The following is a 24,392-nucleotide window of genomic DNA, read 5'->3' as shown; positions in this document are numbered from 1 at the left end:
ATTTGTACATATGAGTTCTGCCTGCCCTCGTGCCAGGCAGGTTTCCAAAAATAGGAGGTTTCATGTTAAAATTTTGATTTTGTCTTTTCTTGAAAGTCAAATCTGGCTGGGCACAGTGGCACGTGCCTATAGTCCGAGCTACTTGGGAGGCTGAGGCTGGAGGATCTCTCAAGTCCAGGAGTTCTGGGCTGTAGTGCCCTACACCAATCGGGTGTCCACACTAAGTTTGGCATCAATATGGCGACCTCCCCCGGGAGTGGGGGACCACCAGGTTGCCTAAGGAGGGGTGAACTGGCCTAGGTCAGAAACTGAGCAGGTCAAAACTCCCGTGCTGATCAGCAGTGGGATCGCACCTGTGAATAGCCACTGCACTTCAGCCTGGGCAACATAGCGAGATCCTGTCTCTTAAAAAAAGAAAGAAAGTCAGTCAGATCTAGCCATCTTAGGCCTGCAGTCCCTGCTGGCCCCGTTTGGAGATGAGCAGTTATGCCCTCAGACAGGGGATGCACCTTCCCAGTTTGTTCAGTTCCCACAAAGCCCGCTTTCTGCCCAGCATTGATTTGGGAGCCCGGAGCCACTTTTCTTGGAGGCTGCACTCTTGTTTTCTTAGAGTTTCGAGGGATATGCATGCAGTATTCTTACACTAGTGACTCTCCAAAATGGGACTGAACTGGTGTCTGGGAGGGCTGCAGGTGTCAAGACACCGGTGGAGCCTGGCTGCTGTAGGCGTTCGCTTGTGCTTTGATCCATGGGACTCTGATGGACTCTTTAAGGGGCCCTTGTGAAAGTTTCTGATAATCTCCTAGTTTCAGTCCCTTTATTACTGGACCCCTCAGCAGTGTTTGATCCTGATACCTGGTTTTGAGACTTTGCTGATTCTCCTTTCTCTCTTGAGGGTTTCTTGTTTTCCCTTCCTCCCTGGGTTGTCTAGTAGCTGCTCTCAACTATTCATACTCCCTGGGGAGATTTCCTACGCTTCCTTGATTATAGCCACTACCTGAGGACTCCCTAATACTAGGCTGTGACCTTGATTTTGGTCTGAGTTTTCAGCTTCTGACTTGTGGAGCTGGTTGCCTGGACCACAGGAATCTCGGACCTAGCATATCCAAATCCAGATGTCATGGTCAGTCCCTCCAGCCTCTCCTCGTCTTGTCTTACATCCCATCTCAGAGATACTCCTACAGGCCAGGCCACTGATTTGGGGATCCTAGACTCCTCCCTCTTCCCAGCCTTCATTCCCACTTCGGTCAGTCACCAAATTCTGCTAATTTTACATCCTAAGTGTTAGCAAATCTTGCCGCTCTTCTATCTCTACCACTGCCTTGCTCCCGCCTTTGTTATCTTTTCACTAGAAAATTGCACTTTTCACTAGAAAAGGGCCTTCTTCTAACTGGTCTCCCTGCCTACAGTCTTGCCTCCAGCAAATCCATCCTCCAATCCTGATGCCAGAGTGATCTGAAATGCAAATATGATCTTGCCACTCCCCTGCTTAAAACCCACCAACCGCAGTGGTTCTGTAACCACACTGTAGCCTCTGACGTGGGCTGAAAGTAAGTTGTTACTACTCCTACTACTACTGCTACTATTAGTACTACTATTTCTACTAATATAAATACTAATAATAGTAGCTAACATTTACTGAGCATTTTCTATTATGCTTTCGAATGATTTATTACCTTTTTAAAACAAATCATAGCCAATTCAACGTTTTCCAAATTGTACCGGTCTCATTTATTTGGAGTGAAGGAGAGGGGCAGAGTTACAGGCAGGGGCACCTGAAAAATCTTCATAACCATAAATGATCTTATCATATACCCTAGTGAGTGTCCATGCTGATTTAGCCTTAAGAGTTAAATAGGGATTACCATAGTTCTCATAAACAAAGATTTGCTTTTAAGAGAGAGTGTCAGTCGTCTAGATTTTGAATGTGTCCCCGAAGTATGTTGCACGTGGGAATGTCCTCAGGCTCCTGGGTATCAGTAGAGAGGGGAAAAGGACTGCAGGCATTCAGGGTCAAGTCCAGGCTTGGCCTGGTATGCAAAACTGTCCATGAGCTGGTCCCTGCCCACCTCTGCTCCTCCTGCCACTCCCCTCCTTGTGCATTTCAGTCTAGCACAATGAAACTGTATGTGATACTAATCATGGCTCACCCTTACTGAGGTCTCCTATGTGCCAAGCACTGGGCTCAGTGGTTCTCTGCTGTGTCAAAATCTCGTGTGAACCTCACAGCAACCCTACGAGGTAAGTCTCGCTTTCCTCCAATTTTATAGGGGAGGAAAGTGAGGCTCTGACCGATGAGGTCACCTGAGCTGACCTGGCTAGAGCTGTCAAGTGGGCAGCCCCCCTCCACCCCTGCCAGCACATGTTCTTGCATACCCCTCACATCTGCTCTCGCTTCACGCTCTCCCTTGTGCCCAGGTAATGCCCACTCATCCTCAGGACCGAGTTCTTATGCTGCCTCCTGGGGAAGCCTTCATGGACACCTCCTCTGCCCCCAGACTGGGCTCAGTGTCCCTCTGTGGCACTGAGCCCCTCTGTGGCCGATGAGCTGCCCTCCGGGCACCATGCTGGAATGCATGTGTTCAGTGTGTGTGCTCCTCAAGGCAAGCGCAGAGTCTCTTGCATCTCTGAACCCCCAGCATCCAGCACAGTGTCTGGCACATAACAGGCCTCTGTAAGTGTTTGTTGAATTGACTGAACTGAACTCCAGGCGCTGAGCCTTGAGGTTATTGTCCTTCTGACCAGTTTTCCCTGTCTTCACCTTCTCTAGGCACAAAGCCAGGCTATTTGATCTCTGGAGAAGGATCCTTTCCCTTCCTGCTTGGGTTCCACCTGCACCCTATGACTTCGGGTGGAAACTGCTGTCTGATCAGCCACCTTGCCCACACACTTGGACATCTGTACTGTCTCTGATCCCTTCTCTCCTCACCAACAGGCTGGACCCCACATGCACCCCTCTGAATCAACTCATTCCGCTTCCCCTTAGCCTCAGCTCTTTCTTCTGGGTTGTTTGTATTTTCTTTTCTGTCCCAAACAGTTTCCCCCACAAAAAGAATTTTATGTCTTTCTCTCTTCCCTCGGTCCTTCCAGTCGGCAGCCTGTGATTGGGCTTTGCCCCTCAGAAATGGACAATCCAGAACCCACTGTTGAAAACAACTGTACTTTGTCTTGGGAAGTCCCATTGCCTTCCCTTCAAACATGAAACATTCCTCCGATCCCCAGCCTGTGTCTCTCTGTCTCCGGGCCCCCATCCTGCTCCACAGCAGGGCTGGTGTGTCCAGCACAGAGTGACCCTCCGATGCCCTTCCCCACCCGCCGCCGTGCCCCCTGCGGGCCCTGCCCTGCCTCACTTCCCAGTCTCCTCTGCTTCTGGCAGCTTTGGGACCCCGGCCCCTGGCTTCTCCTCCATGCTGTATGGAATGAAGATTGCAAATCTGGCCTACGTCACCAAGACTCGGGTCAGGTTCTTCAGACTCGACCGCTGGGCCGACGTGCGGTTCCCAGAAAAGAGGAGAATGAAGCTGGGGTCAGATATCAGCAAACACCACAAGTCACTGCTCGCCAAGATCTTTTATGACAGGTGTGTGTGTGCTGTGTGGACGGAGGCCTGCAGGCTGCCAGGGAAGGGGGCTGTCTCAGGAAAGAGTGGGTTGCACAAGTGGGGGGAAGTCCCCCTCCTTCAGGGAATGGGGGAAGGGCGGGGAATTGGTCTGCGGGGAGGAGGTGAGCTTCCTGAGCGCTGTGCTGGCCTCCCAAGCCTAAAGCGTTCCCCAGGGTCACGCCCCAGGCCAGACCGCGCCCACCCCAGCACCCCCTTGACTTCCCTCCTCCCCAGGTCTGAGTATCTTCACGGGAAACACGGGGTGGATGTGGAAGTCCAGGGGCCCCACGAAGCCCGAGACGGGCAGCTCCTTATCCGCCTGGATTTGAACCGCAAAGAGGTGCTGACCCTGAGGCTTCGGAATGGCGGAACCCAGTCTGTCACCCTCACTCACCTCTTCCCACTCTGCCGGACACCCCAGTTTGCTTTCTACAATGAAGACCAGGAGCTGCCCTGTCCACTGGGCCCCGGTGAGTGGGTTTCCAGAGGAAATGGCTGGTGGGGAGGCGCTTGTCCCAGGTAGTGCCGGTGCCTTGGGGAAGCCCTGGCGCTGGCTGGTGGACTCTTGTCTTGGGACGGGGCTGCCTGGGGGAGTGTCCAGGATAAGGAAACGTGGGACTCCCACCGCCATTCATTCATCCATCCTCCTCCAGGTGAATGCTATGAGCTCCATGTCCATTGCAAGACCAGCTTTGTGGGCTACTTCCCAGCCACAGTGCTCTGGGAGCTGCTGGGACCTGGGGAGTCGGGTTCAGAAGGAGCCGGCACGTTCTACATTGCCCGCTTCTTGGCTGCCGTCGCCCACAGCCCCCTGGCTGCACAGCTGAAGCCCGTGACTCCCTTCAAGCGGACCCGGATCCCCGGAAACCCTGTGGTGACCAACCGGATAGAGGAAGGAGAGAGACCTGACCGGTAAGTCCTCCCTGCAGCTGAGCCCGGGCTGGGCTCGGATCCCGACCGCATAGGCTAGGGCTTTGGAAGGAGCACAGAGCTGGGAGCCAGAGCCTCTTTCCTGCAGGCTCTTCACCCTTCTGGGTTGCAGAGAATTTTTCTGTCAAGGAAGAAAGCTGCAGATGAACTGCAGATCTGAGGACAGTGTGAAGAAAATTGTGGGCGTTGTCCCTGTGTGGTAGATGATCAGGCAAATCATTGTAGACATCTGATTTTTTAAACAGCTGTATTGAGATAATTCACATACCGTGCAATTCACCCATTTAAAGTACACGATTCAGGCCAGGCGCGGTGGCTCAAGCCTGTAATCCCAGCACTTTGGGAGGCCGAGGCGGGTGGATCACGAGGTCAAGAGATCGAGACCATCCTGGTCAACATGGTGAAACCCCGTCTCTACTAAAAATACAAAAAACTAGCTGGGCGTGGTGGTGCATGCCTGTAATCCCAGCTACTCAGGAGGCTGAGGCAGGAGAATTGCCTGAGCCCAGGAGGCGGAGGTTGCGGTGAGCCGAGATCGCGCCATTGCACTCCAGCCTGGGTAACAAGAGCGAAACTCCGTCTCAAAAAAAAAAAAAAAAAAAAGTACACGATTCAGTAATTTTTAAAGTATATTCACAGATATGTGTGACCATCACCATCGTCAGTTTTAGAACATTTCATTGCCGTAAAAAGCTATCACCCTTTTTAGCCCCTACCACTTCGTTCAGCCCTAAAAAACTTCTCATCTACTTCCTGTCTCCATAGGTTTCTCTGTGCTGGACACTTCATATGGTTGAAGCATAGGATATGTGTAGACATCTCTTTTTGTTTTTGCTAGATACTCACAAAATAATTATAAAAGCAAACTAGCCATGCATAGTGGCTCACACCTGTAATTCTAACACTTTGGGAGGCTGAGGCAGGTAGATCACTTCAGGTCAAGGGTTCAAGACCAGCCTGGCCAACATGGTGAAACCTCATCTGTACTAAAAATGCAAAAACTAGCCAGACGTGGTGGCACACGCTTGTAGTCCCAGCTACTCTACTCAGGAGGCTGAGGCAGGAGAATTGCTTGAACCCGGGAGGCGGAGGTTGCAGTGAGTTGAGTTCACACCACTGTACTCCAGCCTGGGCGACAGAGTGAGACACTGTCTCAAAAAAAAAAAAAGCAAACTATATAATAGGAATTTCACAGACCATTGTGCTCTTTTTGTTGACAATATATATGTGTAACCGAAGTTTAAAGGGAAAAAAGTCTGGAAGTTAACATTGGTTATCCCTGGATCATAAGAATGATATTTATTGCCTGTTATCTGATTTTTTTTCTCTAATGAATATTTATTACTTATATCATAGTTTTAAAGGTTTCCAAGTATTGCACTTCCCAAAAATGAGAATGGTCCCACCTAGGAGCAAGGCTGCTGACTTCTTTCAGCAGTAGGATTGCAGAAAGGCTTTGTGCATCCACCCCAGAGGGGCATTTTTAGAGTCTTGGAGGGTGAGGGGTTTTCTGTGTTTTCTTCCCTCAATTCTGCAGCGGTAAGGGCTATGACCTGGAGTTAAGTATGGCGTTGGGGACATACTACCCACCTCCCCGCCTCAGGCAGCTGCTCCCCATGCTTCTTCAGGGAAGAAGTATCTTCACTGCCCCTAAGGAGATCGCTGAGATCAAGTAAGTACCATTGCTCTGCACCCCTGTCTTTTCCTTACTGGCTTCTTGGCATTGCCCTGGCACCTCCACCCTCAGCCTCTCAGGCCCTATTCATTCATTCCCTTACTGAGCATGCACCATACACCAAGCACTATTCAAGGTGAACCAGTCAAATGAAGGCCTAGCTGATGTTAATGGAGGCGAGGGACAATGAGCATTTTTGTTAGAATTTCATGGAGTGACGAGTGCTATGAAGAACTGAACAGGTCTGTTGCAAGTGGCTCATGCCTGTAATCAGCACTTGGGAGGCCAAGTCCGGTAGATCTAAACAGTCCAGGAGTTCAAGACCAGCCTGGGGCAACATAGTGAGATTTTGTCTCTACAAAATAATTTAATTAGCCAAGTGTGGTGGCATATGTCTGTAGTCCAAGTTACTTATGAGGCTGAGATGGGAGGATTCGTTGAGCCCAGGAGGTCAAGGCCACAGTGAGTGAGCCAAGATCATGCCACTGCACTCCAGCTTGGGCGACAGCAAGGTCTTGGCTCTAAAAAAGAAAAAAGGAACTACACTGAAACTAAAGCAGGGTGAGGGGATGGGCAGGTGCTGCTTTGCAGAAGGCAGTTAGTCCTGGCCTGTTTGAGGAGGTCATGTTCGAACAGAGAAGGACATCTGAATGAGGTGAGGGTGGAAGTCATTAGAGGATGTGGGGGAGAATGTTCTGGCCATAAGAGCCACCATGCAAATGCGAGTTGGGTGACGTGGGGGCAGGGATATCCAAGGAAGCAGGAGCCAAGGCTCCCTTCTTCAGGGCCTGTGACTCTCACCCACTTCTCTATCCCTCTAGTCTTCTCTGTTTCTTGATGTGTTTTTTTTTTTTTTTTTTTTTTAACGGAGTTTCGCTCGTTACCCAGGCTGGAGTGCAATGGCGCAATCTTAGCTCACCGCAACCTCCGCCTCCTGGATTCAGGCAATTCTCCTGCCTCAGCCTCCCGAGTAGCTGGGACTACAGGTGTGCGCCACCATGCCCAGCTACTTTTTGTATTTTTAGTAGAGACGGGGTTTCACCATATTGACCAGGATGGTCTCGATCTCTTGACCTCGTGATCCACCTGTCTTGGCCTCCCAAAGTGCTGGGATTATAGGCGTGAGCCACCGCGCCCGGCTTCTTGACATTTTCTTAGTTCCAGAGCGTCAGGTGGAGAAGGTGCATACTCCTGGGCATAGGGATTGTCTGGCCTGTCACATTCCTGCCCCCCCACCCCACCCCTCCAACCATCATTTCCAGGGCCCAGCTGGAGACAGCCCTGAAGTGGAGGAACTATGAGGTGAAGCTGCGGCTGCTGCTGCACCTGGAGGAGCTGCAGATGGAGCATGATATCCGGCACTATGACCTGGAGTCGGTGCCCATGACCTGGGACCCCGTGGACCAGAACCCCAGGCTGCTCACGCTGGAGGTCAGGGCTCAAACTGAGTGTGAGGAGGGTGGGCTCAAGTCAGCCAAGCTACAGGCTGTGGGCAGAACTATTCCTGACAGCGGGGCAGAACAGGAGGAAGGTTGAAGGGGTTCCCAGGCCTCCAAAAGAAGCCGGGTGGGCATCCTGTGCCCAAAGATGTGTCCGAGCAGGGGCATGGGTTCTAGTCCAGGCTTCGCTGTCACCTTGGGTAAGTCCCTTGCTTTCTCTGAGGCTTAGTTCCCTTACCTGAAAAGCATAGGGCAGGACTGGACAATTCTTACAACTCTTTCTAGCTCTTGGATTTTGAATGTGTATATATATGCCCAAAATTACACATGAGAATGGATTTCCACACACAAGTGCAGGCGGGAATGAGAGGGTGAGTTTGATCAAGGAAACGTTACTGCAGAAAGTGGGAGTTTTGAACAAGATTTTTTTTTTTTTTTTGAGACAAAGTTTTGTTCTGTTGCCCAGGCTGGAGTGCAATGGTGCATTCTCAGCTCGCTGCAACCTCCGACTCCCAGGTTCAAGCGATTCTCCTGCCTCAGCCTCCCAAGTAGCTGGGATTACAGGCACCCGCCACCACACCCAGCTAATTTTTTCTTTTTCCTTTCTTTTTTTTAGTAGAGACAGGGTTTCACCATGTTGGCCAGGTAGGTCTTGAACTCCTGACCTCAGGTAATCCACCCACCTCAGCCTCCCAAAGTGCTGGGATTACAGGCAGGAGCCACTGTGCCCGGCTAAGGTTTTATTTTATGTTTTTAATTTTTTGGAGATAGGATCTCACCCTGGTGCTCAGGCTGGAGTACAATGGCATGATCTTGGCTCACTGTAATCCCCACCTCCTGGGCTCAAGCGATCCTCCCACCTCAGCCTCCCGAGTTACTGGGAAGACAGGCATGCCCCACCACACCCAGCTAAGTTTTGTATTTTGTGTAGAGATGGGGTTTTGCCATGTTTGCCAGGCTGGTCTCAAACACCTGGACTCAAGTGATTGCCTGCCTCAGCCTCCCAAAATGTCGGGATTACAGGTGTGAGCCACCATGCTTGGCTTGTTTTTTGTTGTTGTTATTTGTTTTTTTAGCAACCCAGTTAGCTGAGGAACAGGATTTTTACAGGCAGAACAAGAACTGAGCTGGCCAAGAGGGCAGCTGCACTGGAGGCTCTGGGTTCCTGGGCTCGGCAGCTCTGTGCAGCTTCGGAAGATTTGTCTTTCCCTGACTCCTGCTCTGGCTGGCATGAAAGGAGAGAGGTGCAGGGATAGCATAGTTCCCGAGCCTTAGGTTAGAAGGCCAGTCTCAGTCCTTGTCCCTTAGAGGTCTGGAGAAGCTGGGGCTGGGCCCTCCAGCGTCCTTCCCTGGGATAGAAGCTTGTGTTCATGCCCCATAGGTTCCTGGGGTGACCGAGAGCCGCCCCTCAGTGCTACGGGGCGACCACCTGTTTGCCATTTTGTCTTCGGAGACACACCAGGAGGACCCCATCACATACAAGGGCTTTGTGCACAAGGTGGAATTGGACCGTGTCAAGCTGAGCTTTTCCATGAGGTGGGTGTTGGGGGAACCCTGAGAGGCTTCTCACCCCAAGGGAGGAGGAGTGTCTCTCCCTAAGATAAATGAGACCCCAGGGGCAGAGCAGGGAACTTTTCCTCAGGGGTATTCTGAGATGCCACAGTGGCTTCCTCTTCAGAGAGCTTTGCCTTGAGGTCTTGGAACGTGGTTGGGACAGTGGTTGGTGAAGGTTCTGGCCCTTTATTGCCCACCTCCCCCTCACAACAAATTCTTCCCCGCCCCCCCACCTCTGCCCAAAGCCTCCTGAGCCGCTTTGTGGATGGGCTGACTTTCAAGGTGAACTTCACCTTCAACCGCCAGCCCCTGCGAGTCCAGCACCGTGCCCTGGAGCTGACGGGGCGCTGGCTGCTTTGGCCCATGCTCTTTCCTGTGGCGTCTCGGGACGTCCCGCTGCTGCCCTCGGATGTGAAACTCAAGTGAGACTGTGGGCAGGGAGCCTCAGAGCCTCTTGGAGCGTGGGCACAGGGGAAGGAGCTGGGGAGGCGTCGGGGGTCACTGGATGACTTCAAGTTCACATTCCTGGTCCCTCTGCCAGGCTGTACGACCGGAGTCTGGAGTCAAACCCAGAACAGTTGCAGGCCATGAGGCACATTGTTATGGGCACCACCCGTCCAGCTCCCTACATCATCTTTGGGCCTCCAGGCACCGGCAAGACTGTCACATTAGTGGAGGCCATTAAGCAGGTGGGGCCTGAGCACAAACCTGGGGCCTACACTCTGACTCCCCCACCACCAAGCCTGGTTCGTTCCCACTCCCCAGCAATGCTCCTGCTTCTGAGCAGCCATCAAAAAGGGAGGTAGGGGCTGGGTGCGGTGCTCATGCCTGTAATCTCAGCACTTGGGGAGGCCTAGCCCAAGGAGTTCAAGACCAGCTCGGACTGTCTTTATGAAACAATAAAAAAATTAGCTGGGTGTTCGAGGCTGCAGTGTGCTGCGATGGTGCCACTGCACTCCATCCTGGGTGGGCATAGTGAGACTCTGTCTCAAAAAAGGGCAGGGGGGATTGGGGAGTAGGGAGTTAGGGTAAACGTTGCTGTGGAGCACTGTTGTACAGGTAGGGCACTGCATGACTCTTGGAGTCACCATTCACGTTTCAGTCATCATAGACTTGCACCGCCCCAGCCTGAGTACGGCCAAGTCTCAGGAACTCGCCTTCCTCACTGTGCGTATCTGTATCTCAGGTGGTGAAGCACTTGCCCAAAGCCCACATCCTGGCCTGCGCTCCATCCAACTCAGGGGCTGACCTCCTCTGTCAAAGGCTCCGGGTCCACCTTCCCAGCTCCATCTACCGCCTCCTGGCCCCCAGCAGGGACATCCGCATGGTACCTGAGGACATTAAGGTACTAGGGAAGTGCAGAGAGCCAAAGAACAGTGAATGCTGGGGCGGCTCCCAGGGCAGACACTCGGGCGAGGAAGCTAGGAGATCTGGATTCTGATACTTGCTGTGTGACCTTGGGTTGGTCAGGACCATCCCTGGGCCTCCGTTTGTAAGTGAGGAGGTGGATAAAACGTTTGGGGGGTCAGGTGCCATGACTCACACTTGTAACCCCAGCACTTTTGGGGGGCTGAGACAGATCAGGAGTTTGAGACCAGCCTGGCCAACGTGGTGAGGCTGTCTCTACTAAAAATACAAAAAAATTAGCTGGGTGTGGTGGCACATGTCTGTAGTCCCAGCTACTCGGGAGGCTGAGGCATGAGAATTGCTTGAACCCAGGCGGCATAGGTGCAGTGAGCCAAGATCACGCCACAGCACTCCAGTCTGGGCGACAGAGCAAGACTCCGCCTCAAAAAATAAAAATAAAAAACAATTATCTGGGGGGGGCCACAGCCGAAGTCTGGGTGGGAATGAGTGGAGCCAAGCTGATTCCTGTGGTCCCTTCACAATCCACAGCCCTGCTGCAACTGGGACGCAAAGAAGGGGGAGTATGTATTTCCCGCCAAGAAGAAGCTGCAGGAATACCGGGTCTTAATTACCACACTCATCACGGCTGGCAGGTGGGGAATATGTGTGGGTGTGTCTCTGAATCGTAAGTTTAATTTAAGGGGTCACAGGCTGGGAGATGGGGAAGAATGGTTTCTGGGGGGTGGTCGGATGAGGAGCCAGCCTGGGAAAGCATTCAGGTTTGGTAGCTGGGTGCCTGGATATGACCCCTGCCTGGCCTGACACCTCCCAGGTTGGTCTCGGCCCAGTTTCCCATTGATCACTTCACACACATCTTCATCGATGAGGCTGGCCACTGCATGGAGCCTGAGAGTCTGGTAGCTATAGCAGGTGAGGGACTCAGGTGGGGCTGCAAATGTACGCCCTATGTGGGGTCAGAGAGGTTGCACCACTGACCTTTGTCCCCACACCTCTTCCGCTTCCCAGGGCTGATGGAAGTAAAGGAGACAGGCAATCCAGGAGGGCAGCTGGTGCTGGCTGGAGACCCTCGGCAGCTAGGGCCTGTGCTGCGTTCCCCACTGACCCAGAAGCATGGGCTGGGGTACTCACTGCTGGAGCGGCTGCTCACCTATAACTCCCTGTACAAGAAGGGCCCTGATGGCTATGACCCCCAGTTCATAACCAAGCTGCTACGCAACTACAGGTATTCCCACGCCCTTGCCTCCTCTGCTATGTCCCATGCTTCACACCCTGCGTGCAGCCCCTGCTGGAGAGTCTGGCTTGCAGTCCTGTTGCCCAGAGACTGTGTGATGTAGAAAGACTAAACCGGAAGGTAGGAGGTCTCCTTTCTAGAGCCGGCACTGCTGCTCGTTGTCTGCGTGACATAGCCAGTGGTTACATACTACACCAGTTGGTTTATCTGCATCCAAGGGGGTGGTCAGTGGTTCCTAGAGGCTAGGATGTGTCTTGTAACCAGTCCCAGATGAAGTTTTCAGGCAATCCAAGGAGAAATAAGGAAAATAGGAAGGAAGCCGGGCACAGTGGCTCATGCCTGTATTCCCAGCACTTTGGGATGCTGAGCAGGGCAGATCACTCAAGGTCAGCAGTTTGAGACCAGCCTGGCCAACATGGTGAAACCCCATCTCTACTAAAAATAACAAAAATTAGCCAAGGGGCCTGTAATTCCAGCTACTGGGGAGGCTGAGGTAGGAGAATTGCTTGTACCCAGGAGGTGGAGGTTGCAGTGAGCCGAGATCACAGCACTGTACTATAGCCTGGGCAACAGAGCGAGACTCTATCTCAAAAAAAAAAAAGTGGGGGGGGGGAGATACAGTTTTTTCATAAACCTTTTGGTATTCAAATTCAAGAGCTGTATAGTTTTAGTGAATGAGTTCAGCCATTGAAAATGCTTAGTTGAGTTTTAGGCTGTCACTAAGAGTTTAATAAATGTTAGCTCTTGTGTCATCACGACTTAGATTTTTGTATTTAACACATTGTCGCATCATATAACAGCGATAGTCAAGAAGAATTTGGTTTCATACTGTCCTTGGCAAATGTGAAACCTGACACTTGGCCTGTAATTTTTTAGTTTTAAATTTTATGGGTCTGTGAAGTCCCTGGACTAGATGCTCTTCGGGACCATATTTGGTTCTGCTTTCTGTGGTTTACAGTGCCTGGCAGCAGATATTATGGATGAGTGTCCCGCTAGCCAGGGAGCCAGGGGGACAGAAGGCTACGTGTGTGGGCCCGCAGTGGGTAGAACCGGCCCCCTGTGGGGCAGAGGGAATCTGACCCTTGGTCTTGCTCTTCCTTCCTCCTCCTGCCCCCCAGGTCTCATCCCACCATCCTGGACATTCCTAACCAGCTCTATTATGAAGGGGAGCTGCAGGCCTGTGCTGATGTTGTTGATCGAGAACGCTTCTGCCGCTGGGCAGGCCTGCCTCGACAGGTGAGGCCGAGCAGGGCAGGGGCACAGGCCCCCACCCCATACCCTGACTTCCCTCGCACTGAAGGTGCGCCCCCCTCCCTTTGTCATCTTGGCCTGGGATCTCTTATTTTCTGGAAGGGTTTGGGAAGGGAGGGTATAGAGAGGGTGGTCTGGCTGAGGGTTTCCCCTGACCCCATGTCCAGGGCTTTCCCATCATCTTTCATGGCGTAATGGGCAAAGATGAGCGTGAGGGCAATAGCCCATCCTTCTTCAACCCTGAAGAGGCTGCCACAGTGACTTCTTACCTGAAGCTGCTCCTGGCCCCCTCCTCCAAGAAGGGCAAAGCCCGCCTGAGCCCCCGAAGCGTGGGCGTCATCTCCCCATACCGGAAACAGGTCAGGTCCTCGGTTACCAGCAAGGGTGGGACCCCTCCCCCAGAGGGCACTTCCTTAATATCCGGACCACTAGGCAGAGGCTTCTGAAGCTCGGGCCTCTGCTGGCTCCCGATCTCAGAAGAGCACCTAGGTCAGCTGCCTTCCCTTTGTTCCCCAGCTCTCTGGCCGCCTGCCAGGCTCCCTCTTGCATGAGGTTAATGGCATGAGAGAAAAGCACCCGTCCCCTCCTTCCAGGTAGAGAAAATCCGTTACTGCATCACCAAACTTGACAGGGAGCTTCGAGGACTGGATGACATCAAGGACTTGAAGGTGACACGCTGTTCCACACTCCCTGCCTTCTGTGTGCCCTGACCCACCCACTTCCAGAGACTTCCTCAAGCTTCCGCTCCAGTCCAGCCCACATCCCCATCCCACCCCTGCTGCCCGGAATGGAGCTGAGCTCTCCCCAAGCCTCTCACTCCTGGAGATTCCAGCCTCAGGGTCTGGGATGGGATCAGGAAGCCTGCATGTTTAAGGAGCACCTCCTGTCATTCTTAGACTCAGGCAGATTAGAGGCCTCTGCCCTAAGGATAAAGTCCAAACTCCGGGGCCTATCATGTGAGGCTTTCACCCCGGCTCTCTTTCCCCAGTAGCCTCTTCCTGTAAGGTTGTGGTCTCCACACTGGGTGCAGATAACAATCACCTGGAGAGCTTTTAATACCACAGCCCCTGCCAGGGCCCCACCCACCAGTTCATACAGCTATGGGGCAGAGCCAGGGCACAGAGAATTTTTACAGCTTCTCGGGTGATTCTAATAGGCAGCCAGGGTTGAAAACCAGCGCTTTAAAACTTATAGGCCTCTCTCTTGGAAATTCTGATCAGGGGGTCTGGGTTAGGGCCCAGGGTTGTATACTTAGTGATTATTTTCAGGAAAGTTTGAAAGTCACTGCTCTGAGTCCTGTGGTCTTTGCAATGCTGTTTCCTTTCCATAGAACACTTCACAGGCTCCCCCGTTCAATGGGATTCACCCTTAAGGTTTCGGCTCCCACAGCCTGCCTACCATCCCCTTTCCCTGGGCAGTGTTGCGTTTACTACACTGATCTACAATTGCCCAGTGACTTCTCTGTACCCTCCTTAAAAGTCAGGCTCCCTGGGGTAGGGCAACCCCTTGACACCCCTGGCTGCTCTCAGGCCCCGCCTCTTCCCCCTACAGGTGGGTTCCGTGGAAGAATTCCAAGGCCAAGAACGGAGCGTCATCCTCATCTCTACCGTGCGAAGCAGCCAGAACTTTGTGCAGCTGGATCTGGACTTCAACCTGGGTTTCCTGAAGAACCCCAAGGTTTGAGGGCTGGTCGGGCTGGCAGGAATTCTTCCCTCCTCGGGGCCCTTCCTGCCCATGACCACACCACCTCTTCTTTGCAGAGGTTCAATGTCGCTGTGACCCGGGCCAAGGCCCTGCTCATCGTGGTGGGCAACCCCCTTCTCCTGGGCCATGACCCCGACTGGAAAGTGTGAGCATTCCCACCCCATTCTCCCTCTCGGTGGCCGCGGCCCCATGCCTACGGCGGATCTCTTTTAAACACTTGCTTATGGCTCAGTTAATCCTCAGATGTGTCCATTTTCACAGCACCCCTATTGTATTTGTAAGTTACACGACACCTGGAGGTTGAGCAAGTACAGCTCAGATGTGACAGGACTGAGGCTTAGCCTCCAGTCTCTGCTGGCACTCCTCTGTACCCCACAGATTCCTGGAGTTCTGTAAAGAAAACGGGGGGTATACCGGGTGTCCCTTCCCTGCCAAACTGGACCTGCAACAGGGACAGAATTTACTGCAAGGTCTGAGCAAGCTCAGCCCCTCTACCTCAGGTAAGGCTGGGCCAGGGTGGGCCAGGTTGGCGACAGTGCCCGAGGAGGTGGTTAAGGAAGACAAAGTGTACTTTCTTTCTTTCCAGGGCCCCATGGACACGACTGCCTCCCCCAGGAGCGGGAGGGTGAAGGGGGCCTGTCCCTGCAAGTGGAGCCAGAGTGGAGGAATGAGCTCTGAAGACACAGCACCCAGCCTTCTCGCACCAGCCAAGCCTTAACTGCCTGCCTGACCCTGAACCAGAACCCTGTCTCTGAACCAGAACCCAGCTGAGCTGCCCCTCCAAGGGACAGGACGGCTGGGGGAGGGAGTTTACAACCCAAGCCATTCCACCCCCTCCCCTGCTGGGGAGAATGACACATCAAGCTGCTAACAATGGGGGGAAGGGGGAGGAAGAAAACTCTGAAAACAAAATCTTGTTCTATGCAACAGCCTTGATAATGTCTCCTCTCCCTGGCCCCAGCTTCCTGAGCCCCCAGGCTGACCCAGCAGGGAAGGGTGGGACTGTCAGCCCTGCTCTGGGTCACACCCCCTCGAAGCTGGAGAGGAACCCAGCCCCCACACCCAGGGGGAGGAAACCCAGTGGGAGGTGGCAGGGAAGCCACCCACAGGTTTCTAAGTTTAGCCCCTGCCACAGACCACTCCCCTCACCCGCCTCCTCAGCCCAGAGCCAGGCATGACCTCATCCTTTGCTCTAACACTCCACCCTGCCGGCCACTGGCCTGCTTTGCAGATAGGGGGCCAGGCTGGCAAGCAACTTGGCCGTGAAAAGAGGTGGGACACCATGCACCCAGAGGAAAGACAGGAAGCTGCCACACGTTAGACCCTGTGGCCTTTATTCATGCCCCCCTGACCAAATGCAGAGACGAGGCCCTTAACCGAAAACAACTCCAGGGGCCTGGGACTCTAGGGTCCCCTACCGCAGACACTTTGCTGTGAGCCAGAAGTGTATAAAGTGCTGGTGTGTGACCATCCTTTGGGGAAGATTAAAGGCGGCACGCGCCCCAGGGGCCCTGAGGAAGGGCAGGGCAGCGCCCGGCTCCCAGAGCACTGGGAGGGAGGGCCCGCGCCACCACCTTGGGGCTGAGAAACTTCAATGCAGTCCTGGGCAGGAGGGAACTGAGAAGGGAGCCGTCAGCACGGAGCCTTCAGGAGGCTGGGGTTGTAGGGTGGTAATTTCTGTACCCCTGTGAAGGGAGGGGGCATGTAGGAGAGGCCTTGGGGATCTCAGAGAATGGGGCAGCCCCTCCGGCGCTTGTTCTTGCGGACCTGGAGGCCAGCCCGAGTGGCCATCTCAAACACCTCCCGCACTCCCTCCTTGGTCTTGGCTGAGCACTCAAGGTAGCCAAAGGCACTGATCCGGTTCGCCATGTCTCGGCCTTCCTCAGACCGAACAGGCTCCTGAGAAGACAGATGATGAGGAGTCAAAGGAAGCTGATGGCTAGAAGAACGTCACCCATAAGTGTAGGAGCTGGAACAAATGCCTCCTCCTCCAGCCCTGACCCAAAAAGCGCCCAGGCCCCAGCTACCCTGGGCAGCTTCGGGGCCAGGGATTTAAAATCTCGTCTATTCCCTCTGCTGCCATCCAGCCCCGCCACAGTCCCCAGTTCTCCTGCCTGAATGAGCGCCTCCCACCTCCTGACTGACGGCTCTGCCTCCCTCCTTACTCTCCTCCAGTCAGAATTATTTTCCTAACAAACAGTCAGACCTAACATCTCCCCAGTTTGAAACTTTGCCATAATTATCTGCAGTTCTTATCCTGATAGCTTTCTCTAATAAACTCTAGTCCTCTGGCTAGAGAGCCACTTACAGGTCCCTGAATAAGCCAGCTCTCTCACCCGTTCTTCCAGCCACTTAGACAATGCCCGCCCTTACTCCCACATCAGGGGCACTGTGATGGCACAGCCTGGGTACTCCCAAGTGAAACATAAGCTGTCTCCCTGAGGGCCGATTTTCTTTTTTTTTTTTTTGAGACAGAGTTTCACTCTTGTTACCCAGGCTGGAGTGCAATGGCGCGATCTCGGCTCACCGCAACCTCCGCCTCCTGGGTTCAAGCAATTCTCCTGCCTCAGTCTCCCGAGTAGCTGGGATTACAGGCGCATGCCACCATGCCCAGCTAAGTTTTGTATTTTTAGTAGAGACGGGGTTTCACCTTGTTGACCGGGATGGTCTCGATCTCTTGACCTCGTGATCCACCCGCCTCGGCCTCCCAAAGTGCTGGGATTACAGGCGTGAGCCACCGCACCCAGCCGGGCCGATTTTCTTAATCATCTTAATAGTCCCAATTCTAAACAGAATGGACAATTAGCTGGAATAAATAAAAATGCCAAGTGACTTTGGACAAGTCACTTCACTCTCTGATACATCATCAGATACTGATGATACAACCGTAGGTGTCCTCCCTCACCAGGAGAGATCACCATCTCCCCTAACACAGCAGTAGCTGGAGAGAAGCTCCCTTTGCCCATCTGCAACCCCTCAAAAGATGCCTTCCTCCCCGAGGGCTCCCACCCGGCAGCCGCACCCACCTGCTTCATCTTGGCCAGCTCTCTCCTGGTGTGCTCATCTTGCCTCAGGTCCTTCTTATTCCCCACTAGGATGATGGGCACGTTGGGGCAGAAGTGCTTCACCTCTGGGGTCCACTTCTCAGGAATGTTTTCTGTGCAGACATGCCCCAACAGGTGTCGGTGCCTCCACTTAAGCTAGAAAGCTCCCCTGGGTGGGGGTAGGGGGCTCATCTTCCCATAGCAGAGTCTTAGAAGCCATTCGGCATGAGGTCCCTTTCACAGCTCAAAACCTCAACAACGCTATGCTCTCTGAGGGCCAGCTACCACAGTAAAGGAGACCAACAGGGCCCGAGCTCTCCCCTGCATCCCCGCCCCCACCTCTGAGGTTAACTGAAGACAGGCCAAGGCACGAGACCTCTGACTGATTCCAAGGGTTCTCAGTCCCCTCCCGCAATCCCCTCACCCAGGCTGTCGGGGCTGTCGATGGAGAAGCACATGAGGATGACATCAGTGTCGGGGTAGGAGAGAGGCCGCAGTCGATCGTAGTCTTCCTGTCCTGCTGTGTCCCACAGAGCCAGCTCCACCTGACACACAGGGCCAGTGAGTAGCTGGCCTGAAGGCCCCAACCCTGCCACCCAAAGGTCCTCTGAAACCACTGTCCTTCAGGCTCACTGAACATCTTTATTGAGCACCTGCTATGTGCTAGGCATTGTATTCATCACTGTCCCACAACACAAATGAGGTCAGTTTGTTAAAGAACTCTACCACACGTGTTTGACCCTTGAGTTGCCATTGTGAGGATCATTATTTTGGTTAATTCTCACAACAACCCTTTGAGGGAGGTCTTACCATCATCCCCATTTTGCAGGTGGGGGAGCTTAAACCCAGAGGCAAAGGGGGACTCAGCCCAGGTTACAGAGCCAGTCAGTCTGTGGGAGAACCAGAAAGTATATCCTGGTTTGTTTTTTTTTTTTTTGAGACGGAGTTTCGCTCTTGCTACCCAGGCTGGAGTGCAATGGCGCGATCTCGGCTCACCGCAACCTCCGCCTCCTGGGCTCAGGCAATTCTCCTGCCTCAGCTTCCTGAGTAGCTGGGATTATAGGCACGCGCCACCATGCCCAGCTAATTTTTTGTATTTTTAGTAGAGACGGGGTTTCACCATGTTGACCAGGATGGTCTCGATCTCTTGACCTCGTGATCCACCCGCCTCGGTCTCCCAAAGTGCTGGGATTACAGGCTTGAGCCGCCGCACCCGGCTATCCTGGTTTTTTAAGACTGCAGATTCACTCCCTAACGTTTACTGGATCCAGCAGGGAGAATGAAGCAAGGACATGGGTAGGAGTGGGGAAGGATGCACTAGGTCACAAGTGACTGGGGGCGGGGTCTCAAGGCGGGGTGGGGAGGGGCTCTCTGCCTTCACCTGTTTGCCGTCCACTTCAATGTCCGCAATATAGTTCTCAAAGACAGTAGGCACGTAGACTTCTGGAAACTGATCCTTGCTGAAGACGATGAGGAGGCAGGTCTTCCCACAGGCACCATCCCCGACGATCACCAGCTTCTTTCGGATTGCAGCCATGGTAGGGCTGCCGGACAAGAGGCATTGGGGATTTGAGGAAAAGCCATTAAGTCCAAAAACACTTCTCCAGGGCCCCCCACAAACCTCTCTGGAAACTGAGGCACCTAGCAAAGGGGCAGGGAGCTTGCTCAGGCATGTTCTCGCCAAGAACCAATTGTGGGGTCAACAGAGCTTAAAATTCCTAAACTCTGGGTCAGGGACAGGTCTCCCTCAATGGGTTAGGTAGGAAACAGCAGTGGGAGGTGGAGGATGACCCCACTCGGGAGCTGGAAAACATGAGTTTCAATCTAATCCACTCGCCAGCCTGGGGACTCCAGGTACCCAGAGAGCTGCTCAGGGATGCGGGACACCCAGGGAGCGATCTTCTATCTACTTCACACATCAGGGTTTCGAGTCAGACTTCGTTACCAGGATTTTGATGCATTTACCGTTTAATAATCTCTAAGGTCTAATCTAGAACAGACTGTCCCTCAGCACAAATCATACCTGCCCAGTCACAAATGAGGAGTCCCTCTCTAAGACCAGAGTAGCAGAACCAGCTACCAGGTGGTAAGCAGGTAAGGGAAGAATAGTTATAGAGCCCCTAGGCGCCAGGCACCCTGTTGGGCATTTTGGCAGAAATTCTCTCCTTCAGTCCCTAGATACCTGGAAGGTAGATGGTGCATTTTCCATTTTGCCAAACTACGAAACTAAGGCTCAGTGAGGTTAAGACACAGATTCAGAGCCGTGGCTTGAAAGCGGCAGGGATAGTACCCAAAGCAGGACTGTGTGACTCAAAGCAGGACGGTGTGACTCAAAACCGTGCCTCTTCAAAATGTCACCTCAGCGGTGAGAAGGAGAGCAGAAGCAGGGAAACCCAGACAGAGGACAGCCAGCCGGCTTCCCTGGCCCACCGCGCCCGGTCCCCAGAGCCCCAAGTCATACAAAGGAGGCTCAGTCCCAGCAGTGCCCACAGCTCGAGTTTGGGCAGCCTGCCTTCCTCCCCCCTTCCTCCTGGGCCTGCCAGCAACACTGGGTCACTCAGCCCCCGGCAGGGGACAATGACCACACTGTAGGGAGCCACGCAGCCACCACAGCACAGTGACTAGGAAGCATCCACCAGGGAATCACCTCCACCCACTCTGGAACAGCCCCTTCCTCCCTCAGTCCAGCTCACCCACGGGCCCTGCCCACCCCTCCCTGTGACTCAGGGCAAGGAGTCAGCTCCCCGGGCTTCCATGTGTCCCCCACCCCTAGCACACACGAACGAGCATCTGCACAGTTCATCACACCTTCGAAGCTTCGCTCACTTCCTCCTTCCCTGGGGAGGGGAGCTGACCTGCAGCCGGCTGAAGTTCCCAGGCTGCAGGAAGAGAGGGCGGGCTCTGGAGCTGAGATGAAGTCAAGGCTGTTGGGAAGGGGGAGGGGGCTAGAGTCTGGGCTGGGTGGAGCCCCAAAAGAAGCGACAAATGAGGGCCAGCCCCAGCACCAACCAGGCAGGGAGCAGTTGAGAAAGCGCCGGTAACCTGATCTCTGCCCCGAACCCAGCTTTTCTCTCAGTCCCACATCCTGTCAAACTGGGCTGAGCTCCTCTGTGGCCGATATCCCACCACCACCTCACACTGCCCTTCAGGAAGCGAAGACTCCAGCCCCAGGCCTGTTCCTTCAACAGTAGATCCTGGGTGGCCCTTCCCTTGCCTCCACATACATTCACAAAACTCGATGTTGGTTAGTGGACATAAGGCAGAGAATTTACAGGAGTTCAAAGTACACAGCTGCACTCTTTCCACCACAATGAGATTCTCATTCTCTCTCTCTCCCGGATTCCCCAGAAGACAGGCAAGAAGGCATCCACTCTGGCAGCTGATCGCCTCCAGAAATGGAAACCATCCTCCAAAAAGAGGGTACCTTGGGCATTCTACCCAGATGACTGACGCTAGGATTTCTTCCAACTCCTCCGCCCACTGCCATTAGTTCACCTTGCCCTGTTATGCAAGGATGGGCTGAGGTAGCCCCAACATGGGGTGGGCAGTGCTGATGGCCGGCCATCACTACTGGGGTGAAAGCCAGTCACAGGTATGAGTATGCTACTGCTGTCCCACTAACAGAGTAATTCAGATGGCACCAGACTGGTGGGAGGCACAGGGCAGAAAGCCGGTGAAGGGCCCTGGAGCCTCCAGCTCAACTAGAACACTTTCCCTCCAGGCTATGGGTTGGGCCAGAAGTGCCAGCGGCCCAGGCCAGGCCAGTACACCAGGTCCAAGGCCAAGATGGCACGGACAACTCCCTGCGAGACGCAGCCCCAGAGGGACTGTCCCACTGACCCTTTAAGAGGGGCAACCGAATCCCACACAGGGCCTGGAATGGAGCCTGGAACTTCTGGGGCCTTCCCCAAGACAAGACGGTGTGGAGACACCAGACCTCTCTCCAATCACTCTCTTGAATTCCCAGAAGATCGGGTTGCCTTTGCCGACCCACCCTAAACCTAGAGAAGGAATCGTTCTGGAGATACCAGGAGATACCGCATTCTCAACTTTAAAACCAGAGTGAGGGTGGAACTCGGCCTCGGGACCCCAGCCCCAAATCCCAGGATACACTTTCTTGGTTTGAGTATGAAGGAGGAGGAAGATTCTCATTCTCATTCTCATTCTCTCTCTCTCTCTCTCTCTCTCTCTCTCTCTCTCTCTCTCACACACACACACACACTCACACACACACACACACACTCACACACACACGACTTGGATCCTTCCCATCTCCCTTATCCTCAACACAAGCGGGCTCCAGGAACCGTCTAGGGCGGCGTCCAGCCCCGGCCGAACAGCGGCAGGTCCCGGCGGTCACATCCCGCCCCTATTCCCGCCAAGCCTCCCTCCTGGCCTGGAGGAATTCCCACCCCATCCCACCCCAGGTCCCCTGCGGCCGCCCGCCCCGGGGGGCTGGAGCGTCCGAGCCGAGGCTCCCTCGCCCTGTGCCCGGCGGGGCAGGTTCCGGGAAGCCGGGAGGAGAGGGCAAGGGGCTCCGACTCGGACCTCTGGAGGCCAGAGCCCCCGCGGGCAGGTCCGCGGCCCCCACTGCAGGCCCGACCCCCGCCCGACCGGACGCCTGCTCCGCGCGGAGGGAACGGGGTCCACGCACCGGGCCGAAGCCCCCTCCCCGCCCGCGCCCCGATCTCCGGGTGAGCGAGGAAGGGAAAGTGCTCTCTCGGGGCCGAGTTTCCTGCGCGCCCCGCCGCCCGCCGCCCCGGCCCCGGGTACCTTCCGCTGCGCCGCCTCCAGCTGCGCGGCCGGTGCCGGAGGCTCGGACTGACCCCGGGGCGCGCCCCGCCCTCCTCCAGCGCCGCGGCGGGGAGGGCGGTTCCGGCAGGGGGAGGGTCGGCCGGGGACGGCCTTGGCTCGGCCCGCCCCGGCCCCGCGCAGCGCCGCTGGGGCTCGTCCCCTCCGCGGGCCGGGGGCGTCTACCCTGCCAGGTCAGGGAGAGCCACGGGGAGGTTCCCGGACTGCGGAGGAGCCGGGCGAGCGGGGCGAGGCGGACCCGGGTGGACTCAGCCCCTGCCCAGCCTTCCAGCCCCTAGGGGAGGACCGGCGTCGGGAAAGTTGAGAGCGGCTCGGGGTGGGGTCGGGAAGGGCCGCTGCTGCCCTCCTGCGGCCGAGCGGCCGCGCGCTCCTTCCCGCACCTGGGACCTCGGGAGGCGGGGCTGGGAAACGGCAGCCCCGGGACGCCCCAGGGGCCCGCGCGGGGGTGGGGGTTGGCGGAGGGCTGTCCACCCTTTTGCTCCCAGAATCGTTGCAGAGTAAGTACAGCTCAACGTCGTCCCCCAAACTTGAAGACCTTTCAGAGCCGTTCAGACCCAGACCACCGTTCTTCCTCCCAATTCCCTTTCTTCCCCTGGCCTGGAATTTCCAGGAGTCGAATTCCTACCTACTCCTCAAAGGGTGCTTCTAGAAGTGCTTCCGGATCCCAGGTGGGAATTCTGTTCCCACTCCTAGATCTGACTTGGCGCATAGGGTCTTTACCTATACGCGTTATCTCCTTTCCCTGTAAGGGAGCTGAGGAGGTGGCAATAGAATGAGCACGTCCACCATTTTATTGGCTTGTGCTTGGGACACTACACAGCTCAACCCTGTCAATATTCATCACAGATCTTTGGGGTAAGTATACCCATTCCCTTTTGCCTGTAGGCAAGTTGAGGCTCAGAGAAATCAAGCGGCTTACACAAATGTTTTTGACTTGTGACAGCAAGAATTCATACAGCCGAGCCTGTCTGGCTCCAAATTGTGGTCTAGCTCTGCTACTTCTTAGGCTCCTCCAGCCCGTCCCTTCCCCGGTTGTCTAGCACAGTGAGTGGCACATAATAGGTTATCAAAAAATATTTGATGAATGAATGAATGTTAGGAGTCATACAGACTTTAAATATCTGAAGTACAATCCAGAGATTTGACAAATGTGAAAACTGAGTTCCACAGCAGTTTGATCCCTCTTAATTGGCTCGATAAATCCTTGAGGGTGAACTGAGAGCTATGTTCCGAAGATCCATTTCTGCCTTCAAACAATTTAGCGTCTAAATGAGGAATACAGACCATTTCAAGATAGCTAACATTTATTGAATCCGTTTAACATGGACCTGGGTCCACATACATTACAACAATCCCATGAGGTAGCTGCCTCCATTTTACTGAGGAGCAAATTGAGGTTCACAGAGGTTACAGAGCTAGTGTTGGGTCTGACACCATAACGCAAAAAGCTGAACTCTAGAGTCCCTGTTCTTCATTGTTACTCCCAACTGACTCCTAATGTAGATAGTTATAATACAGGAGGTCACTACTGTACTGGAGGCGTGTGTGGGCTCCAGGATACCCAGTCCTGAACAACAGGTGAAGTTTTCAAGATAAGGTGATGTGTAGATTTTTTTTTTTTTTTAGACGGAGTTTCGCTCTTGTTACTCAGACTGGAGTGCAATGGCGCAATCTCAACTCATCGCAACCTCCATCTCCTGGTTGTGTAGATTTTTAAAATACTTTTTTTTGAGACAAGGCCTCTGTTGCCCAAGTGTGCAGTGGCAAGATCTCGGCTCACTGT

The 24,392-nt window shown here is 54.1% G+C and overlaps 2 protein-coding genes across 10 annotated transcripts in view; one reads left to right on the top strand and one right to left on the bottom strand.

Moving 5' to 3' along the window:
- Positions 1–15,682, top strand: part of MOV10 (Mov10 RNA helicase) — a 30,484-nt gene extending 14,802 nt beyond the window's left edge. For 3 of the 8 annotated variants that reach the window (XM_003933470.4, XM_010344033.3, XM_074381241.1), the window contains 19 exons: positions 3,377–3,580; positions 3,836–4,071; positions 4,255–4,513; positions 6,069–6,203; positions 7,469–7,637; positions 9,027–9,181; positions 9,445–9,621; positions 9,741–9,888; positions 10,386–10,544; positions 11,096–11,199; positions 11,379–11,476; positions 11,573–11,789; positions 12,917–13,034; positions 13,217–13,408; positions 13,643–13,717; positions 14,601–14,726; positions 14,810–14,898; positions 15,132–15,253; positions 15,340–15,682. In XM_003933470.4, the coding sequence (XP_003933519.1) occupies positions 3,377–3,580; positions 3,836–4,071; positions 4,255–4,513; positions 6,069–6,203; positions 7,469–7,637; positions 9,027–9,181; positions 9,445–9,621; positions 9,741–9,888; positions 10,386–10,544; positions 11,096–11,199; positions 11,379–11,476; positions 11,573–11,789; positions 12,917–13,034; positions 13,217–13,408; positions 13,643–13,717; positions 14,601–14,726; positions 14,810–14,898; positions 15,132–15,253; positions 15,340–15,431 (2,875 nt within the window). In that variant the 3' untranslated portion in view covers positions 15,432–15,682. Of the gene's footprint in view, positions 1–1,409; positions 1,551–2,770; positions 3,581–3,835; positions 4,072–4,254; positions 4,514–6,068; positions 6,204–7,468; positions 7,638–9,026; positions 9,182–9,444; positions 9,622–9,740; positions 9,889–10,385; positions 10,545–11,095; positions 11,200–11,378; positions 11,477–11,572; positions 11,790–12,916; positions 13,035–13,216; positions 13,409–13,642; positions 13,718–14,600; positions 14,727–14,809; positions 14,899–15,101; positions 15,254–15,339 lie in introns of all 8 variants that reach the window. The other 5 variants (XM_074381240.1, XM_074381244.1, XM_039460824.2 and 2 more) reach the window with 4 other exon arrangements.
- A 384-nt stretch (positions 15,683–16,066) lies between these two features.
- On the bottom strand, positions 16,067–22,912 carry RHOC (ras homolog family member C). Of its 2 annotated transcripts, none has more exons than XM_039460826.2 (5): positions 22,571–22,912; positions 19,179–19,341; positions 18,222–18,342; positions 17,780–17,910; positions 16,067–16,652 (listed from the first exon to the last, which is right to left on the bottom strand). In XM_039460826.2, the coding sequence occupies exons 2-5, from the start codon at positions 19,332–19,334 to the stop codon at positions 16,479–16,481; spliced, it is 582 nt and encodes a 193-aa protein (XP_039316760.1). In that variant the 5' UTR covers positions 19,335–19,341; positions 22,571–22,912; the 3' UTR covers positions 16,067–16,478. The 2 variants fall into 2 exon arrangements, with proteins under 2 accessions (XP_039316760.1, XP_039316761.1); XM_039460827.2 differs by lacking the exon at positions 22,571–22,912 and adding an exon at positions 20,606–21,958.
- Between the last annotated feature and the right edge of the window lie 1,480 nt (positions 22,913–24,392).

The sequence above is a fragment of the Saimiri boliviensis genome, chromosome 11, assembly GCF_048565385.1.
Source record: "Saimiri boliviensis isolate mSaiBol1 chromosome 11, mSaiBol1.pri, whole genome shotgun sequence".
NCBI classification, from domain to species: domain Eukaryota; kingdom Metazoa; phylum Chordata; class Mammalia; order Primates; family Cebidae; genus Saimiri; species Saimiri boliviensis.
The sequence above is the reverse complement of the archived record's forward strand: the minus strand, read 5'-3'. Positions and strand labels throughout refer to the sequence as shown.